The following is a 6,958-nucleotide window of genomic DNA, read 5'->3' on the forward strand; positions in this document are numbered from 1 at the left end:
CTGTGTGTACTGAACAGACAGCCCACGTGGGCCAAAATCACCCAAACAGTCCACGGGAAGGGCCAGCGTGCTGAGTCCAAGGACCAGCTTGCTGATATGTATACTGATGGACAGCCATGGACGTCATGTGTATGCTAACGGACACACACGGACCGCCACGGACGTCTTGTGTGTGCTGGCGGACACCCACAGACGTCCTGTGTGTACTGAATAGATAGCCCACGTGGGCCAAAATCACCCAAACAGTCCACAGGAAGGGCCAGCGTGCAGAGTCCAAGGACCAACATGCTGATATGTGAACTGATGGACAGCCACAGATGTCATGTGTGTGCTGACGGACACACACGTACAGCCACAGACATCCTGTGTATGCTTACGGACACACACAGACGTCCTGCGTGTGCTGACCGACATCCACGAACGTCCTGTGTGTGCTGAAAGACACACACGGACACACACGGATGTCCTGTGTGTGCTGACAGACAGCCATAGACAGCCCCGGACGTCCTGTGTGTGCTGGCGTGTCACGCCCCCAATCCTGGAAAGGATTGTCGGGATGGCCATGGTTCGAGGAAACGTACAAGCCAGTCTTAGGACATCAAGGCAAGCGTTCCATGGTCGAGAAAGAAGGTTAAGGACATAAGGAAACTTAGACTTAGCCTTGTATAAGCTAAGAGACAGCTAGGACGAGTAAGACGGTAACTGGACGAAGTGGACGAGTAGCTCGGCCAGCTCAATGAAGCTAGGTTTAGTTCACTCCAGCTCAGTCCCTACTATGTCAGCTCCACTAGCTGGACTACTAGCTCACCCAGCTGAGGCAGTTCAGAGTCAGCTCACCTCAGTTAGACGGACTGTTCGGGATTTAGGCCGATGGTCCGGGTCCGGGTCAGTGGCGGGCTGTGAGGTCCGGCCATGAGGCCATGGGATGTTGGGTCTTTCGGCAAGGCCGTGGGCTAAGTCCAAGAGGCTTGGGGCGTGGGTTGGGCGCTTATGACCGACCCCAAACCCAATCATAAAGGGCAAAGGGATGCAAGTGGCCGAAAGGGGACAACCCTTGGCCGATGGTGCCCATTCGCTAGCAAGTCATGCCGGTTTTCTATAAATATGGGGGCTCTCTGGTCGATTTCATTATCCAATTCCAGAGTAAAATACTCATGGAAAAACGTAGAGAGAGAGAGAGTTCTGGCCAAGAGATCGGCCGGAAAAGGGCCGGTCGTGGTGGTCTTGTATCTCCGGCAAGGAGAACGGTTTAGGAGAGAGGAGGCCATGTGTTATGAATACCCAAGGCGTAGAGAAGGGTCTGGAGAAGGACTCGAAAGCCGTGGTTCAGTCTCATAAGGTCAGTCGGGTAACCACCGACTCATCGGCTAAGACAATCGGACAGTCTGAACCGGTCTAGCCATGGGCGTTTGGATTGTGTCCTATTCTTCTTATTCTTTTCATCCAATTCTTCTTCTACTCCTTCTGTACATTGGCGTGGCCTTGTTGATGTGTTGGGATTGGTTATAACCGTGGTTTTGGTTGAGTAATGAAGTCGCGGTCCATAACCGTCGAGTTAGGTGCACGCATGGGCTAAACCGGCCTCAGGTGATCCGATTGGATAGGGGCGGTTCTGTTCTGTTCTGTTCTGAACGGTTGCAACCCTTTCCTGAACAGTCACAGTGGTTCATGACTTGTGTAGGTTAAGGCGTGGTCCGTTGGCCATAGGCCGGACACACGCACGGACCAGACAGTTCATCATACGGTTAGGTCGAACGGTTGGAGTATATGAATGGGTGCGAGATGCCAAGGGTCATGAGTTGGCAAGAGGCACGAGTGTCCAAAGGGTACTAGTTCCCAAAGGGTGCGAGTTCCAAACGGTGCCTTGGGTTCAAGGCTTAGGCCGAACCAAGTGGACAGGCCGCGGCTGCATAGTCGAACGGACGGATGGTTAGTTTAACCGGAATGTTGTGTTGCAAGGTCTGCAAGGCAATCCGGTTTGGTCTTGGGCCTTACTCTCTGGTATGGATCCAGGCTTTGGGTCGGATCAGGTAAGAAGGTCCGTGAGCCTTTGGGCCAGACTTATAACTGGTCGATCGCACCTAGATCTTAACCAGACGGTTAGACGGGACTATGGACGATCCGACTATGGTTGGATGGCTTTAGCCGCAAAGGCTAAGTGGGATATCTTACAATAAACCTTGGGTTGGTGAGTAGGATAGGCGCCATGTGCATTATGTAGGGCGTAGACCAACATGATGGCAATGGAAGGCCGGTTATATCAGTACCTGCTAAGTAGACGATGGCTTATCAAGTCTGGTGGTCGGATCATGTTTCATGATGATGGTCGATGGCCGAGCACTAGTATGGATAGTCACGTTGCTGGAGTAAGAGTATTGATGTGATGCTTCTAGATATCAACCTTGGTGTTGATAGCTTCGAGATTGGCTAAGAGTCATGACGAAGTGTATGGCTAGTACTATGTGTCGTAGACCATAGATACTGAGCCTAAGTGTGATTGTTCAAGGAAGGCCGTGTAAGATCTGATCTTGGTTGAGTATGGACGACCTGACCTCTGAATGATGGTTCAAGGTGTCGGAACTAATCTGATTAAGGAATGCATCGTTTGGTATGAACAAATCATATATGTTGTTTGGGTTAAGTCCCAAAACCGGTCAGGCCTGATGATGACTCATCAGTTCCAAGTCATGTGAGGATGGTTGGTTGATTGACTTAGGATCTAATGAGATTTGTCAGTCCAGAATATGGATTGGGTACTATTGCCTATATGGCAAGGGGATGTTTGAGTGTGCATGAGCCGAGAAAGGCCAGATGCAAACCCTTATCCTTTCAAAGACTTCTCAAAGGTTACTTATGTCTGTGGGGATGGTTGGTTGAATGACTAAGTACCTAGGGGAGTTGTTTGATGCAGGAATCAAGATAAGGACCTTAAGTAAGATCATTGAGTGATCGTGGTCCAGCTGTCAAGCAAGAGCAATTCGAGTCAATGGAGGACCGATGAGCTAATAAGCTCCGTAGATGTGGCAAAGGTATGATCTAGCATTTATTTATGTAGATCAAGATAGAATGGTTTAGGGGAATGGAACCTCAGAATTGTATGGCTTGGTTTGGGTTTAGGATTGACCTTTAAGTTAATTGGTAGTTGAGTAAACTGACCAAGGCTAAGGTGATTCGACCAGACAAGTGTTAGATTGGTTTTAGACCAATGGTTAACTACAGAATAATCCGCTGCGTATCTGTTGAAAGGATTTAGGCTATTAATGACTAGGGATGTAGCATCCCCGATCCTAGGTAGGATCGTTGGGACGAGCCATGGTGCGAGGAGATGCACCAGATAGGTCATTTGGCCTAAGGACAAGCGTATCATGGCTCAAATAAGAAGGTTAAGGGTATCAGGAAGCTGAGCCTTAACCAGGATGTATGGAAGAAAGCTTAGGAGACTTGGCTGAGTAATCTAGCAGCTGGATAAGGTCGGGTACAAGCTCAACCAGCTGGGGACAGTGTGAAACCAGGTCATACGGTCCTTGGTAGCTCACTGGAGCTGATAGGTTAGCTCACTCAGCTGAGGCCAGCTAGTGGCCAGCTCAACTCAGCTCGGTGAAGTGTTTTGGTCCGGGCCGGCTTGGCCGCGTCATGGGCGGTTATGGGCTGGAGGGGTCTTGGCCTGAACCACCCAGGGTCCGTGGGGTCTTGGCCTTGGGCAAGGGACTCTTGACAAGGTTATGGGCCTGATTTTCGAACAGCCCAAAGGAAAGGAAGAGCAATTGGGCGGTTACTCCCGAAAAGGTGCAAAGGGGCAGTTTTGTGCCCTTTCTCTTTAACTGCTTGGTCGATTTCTCTAGGGCAGTTGGGGCTGGCTTTCTCTATAAATAGAGAGCCCCTGGCACAGAAAATGGCACGAAATTCCTTAGGCAAAGCTCTGCCAAACTCATAACAGAAAGAAAGAAAGAGAGAGACCGGCGGTTAGAGAAGAGAACAGTGTGTGGTGGTGTTGGCTTGCCGGCGTGTTCTGAGCGTGGGAAGGCCAGGCCGTGAAGATGGATACCAGACAAAAGGACAAGGAGAAGGAGAAGGAGAAGGACTTGCCTCCAGGGGAGAGAATGCCTAATGTTAGTGGTGTAGACTGCAAGGAACGGCCCCGGGCCTGCGGATGATCCGTGCGGCCTTGCGGCTGGTTCTCTTGCAGATGCATCAATTCTCTTTACTTCTTCTGGATCGCCTGTTCTATAGTGTGCTGTGATGTTATTGGATTGATTCAGACAGGGAACACTGGACCAAGGCCATGGCCGGTCCAGGGATAAAGTCCTAGGCATTGGCCGGACTGATCTATGGTCGGATCTCACATTCCGGTCGGTTCCGTTGAGATCTGACTATGGGAATCTCTTAGTTTGGAATTATCATGAATTGTCATGCATTTTATTTAGTTTTTGGGAATTTATCTGTGTATGTCCAAATTGGACAGATTCTAGTTCTTAAGGGCCGAACCATGCCATTCTAGACTTGTTTCTTAGGTTATCGGCCATATGTGTTCATGATGTGATTTATGTGGGTTCAGGACCAGACTTGGACCGTGGTAAAATAAAGGTACCGTGAAGTCTCAGGCCATGGGAAGATGTGTGGTGAATGGGTCCTTGTTGATAAGCATGTAGTATTGATAGCCTATTGTGCAACTTGTAAACTTATGATAGACTAAGTGTGTAAACTAGTAGATAAACTTATGAATGATGTATGGATCTCATTATGTTATATATATACAATCTATTTGCCCCTTATGTTTGTTTGTCATGAATGTTATACTCGTTTGTTTGTCATGAATGTTATACTCGAACCTCACCTAAAAGAACTTGAACTTAACCCCTAAAAGGACCTTAAAAGACCGGAATCATTGTATAAGAACGGATGTTAAGGCCGCGGTTCATGGTTGGGCTTAAGAGCCGGGAACGGGCCTTACAAGTTGGTATCAGAGCATTCTTGATTCTAGGATTTGGTTGGGTTATGTGTTCACCACACTTCTGGCTTGGGTCTCACGGTAAGGTTGGGTAGAAAGGGTTGTTTGAGCTTAACCGTGTGTGTTATGAGGTTTGTGAAGTTCATGGAACTGACTGGTTTGTGTTTTGAACCACCAAGGGGACAAAGAAGGCTAAGGGCCGGAAAGGAAAGGAGGCGGCTGGTGCATCTGGACCAGTTGGGGAAGGCGGGATCAATCCTACCCAAGTGCTGCCTGCCCGAGTGTTGCCTACCCAAGCGGGACTGGTAACCAATGAGACAGGGGAGGCTGTGGCGCCAACCTTGCCTATGGAGGTTCAGGTAGATAACCTGGGCGATCAGCAGGAGTTGGGACGTGAGGGAGGAAGGTGAATCCTCCCATGCAGGAGACCAGACCGTCGGGGAACGGGTGCCTTGGAGGCGGCCGAGCCGTCAATGCGCGAGGTGTTGGATGTGGTTAAGGCCATGGGAACTCAGATGTTGGCTTTCACTCAAGCATTCACCCCATTGGTGAATTCTTCCGTGGGCCAGGTCACACCAGCTCAGGCCACAGCTCAGGCTACTCAAAGGGCAGCTCAGACAGCTGGGACCGCGGCTGGTGTAGCTCAAGCAGCCGCACAGGTAGCTCGGACAGCTGCAAGGACAGTTGAGGATCGAGCTACAGTTGAGGCTGATGTGATGGAGATCAATCCGCCTGTTCGTCCAGTTAGGAGAGTGGATTACTTGAGCTTGCTAGCTCACATCTCCAAGCTGGGTATGAAGCAGTTTGCTGGTAGTTTCGATCCCATTGAGTCAGACGAGTGGAGGAGCAGGTTAGCTCGAAACTTTAGTTCAACTCTTGGTCCAGAGGAGTACAAGAAAGACATTGCAGTTCACTTCCTGGAAGGTGACGCACACAACTGGTGGTTGGCATTGGACAAACGCACCAATGGGACTATTGAGCATTTTTCAGACTTTGAGGTTGAGTTCAACCACAAGTACTTTCCAGCTGAAGCGTGGGACCGCCTGGAGTCTCAGTTCCTGGATTTTTCCCAGGGACGCATGACAGTACGTGAGTATGAGGAGATGTTCAACTGGCTCAGACGTTACGTAGGTAAAGAGCTGGAAGAGGAGACAGTGCAAATACGTAGGTTTGTCCGAGGCCTAAGGGTCGAACTTCAAACCTACTGCTCGGTTGGACACTTTAAGACAGTGTCTGAGCTCGTAGAGAGAATGGCTATGGTAGAGACCAACCTGGACGAGGAGGCTAAGCAAAGGTCTAGGAGCCACGCGTCCACTGGTGGTTCCGGAAGTGACCGAAAGAGGAAGAGGGACACGTCCGAGGAGGGTAAAACCTCAAGTGGTAGGCCAGAGTGTTCCAAGTGCGGAAGGCGTCATGGAGGCGAATGCTGGAAGGCTATGGGAGCTTGTACTCGGTGTGGCAAGATGGATCATGCCGCTCGGGACTGTCCAGGGCCGGAACAAGGCCGCAGGCAGGGCTCAAGTGGGGGTGATACCAGGGGATGTCACCATTGTGGAAAGGTAGGACATTTCCAACGGGAATGCCCAAGGCTCCAAGCAGAACAAGAGAAGGGCCGCAGTGAGGCAAGCAAAAACCAAGCCAGAGCTGGGGCCAGAGTGCGGAGTCAAAGGACCAACGTGCTGATATGTGTACTGATGGACAGCCACGGACGTCATGTGTGTGCTGACGAACACACACGGACACACACGCACATCCACGAACGTCCTGTGTGTGATGACTGACACACACGGACGTCCTGTGTGTGCTGACGGACACCCACGGACGTCCTGTGTGAAGGACCCTAAGATCGGATTGCCCTCGACTGGATTCGTTTGGATATGAACTCCGGAAAGGAGAACTGATGGAACGTTGGGTCGCACAAGGGTTGCGGATGTTCCCTTGATATTCCCGACTTCAATGGCGCTTGATATGACTCACAAGTCCGCCAAGGAAGATCTCGAACTGGTTGCT

At 50.4% G+C, this 6,958-nt stretch overlaps 1 protein-coding gene across 1 annotated transcript; it reads left to right on the plus strand.

The window, feature by feature from the left end:
• Positions 1–5,421: 5,421 nt before the first annotated feature.
• Positions 5,422–6,507, plus strand: LOC117130368 (the record flags this gene model as incomplete). The annotated part of the gene is made up of 1 exon (XM_033283260.1): positions 5,422–6,507. A coding segment is annotated over exon 1 (1,086 nt), but the record flags the coding sequence as incomplete, so codon positions are not given.
• Between the last annotated feature and the right edge of the window lie 451 nt (positions 6,508–6,958).

Source organism: Brassica rapa, unplaced genomic scaffold, assembly GCF_000309985.2.
Source record: "Brassica rapa cultivar Chiifu-401-42 unplaced genomic scaffold, CAAS_Brap_v3.01 Scaffold0409, whole genome shotgun sequence".
Lineage (NCBI taxonomy): Eukaryota > Viridiplantae > Streptophyta > Magnoliopsida > Brassicales > Brassicaceae > Brassica > Brassica rapa.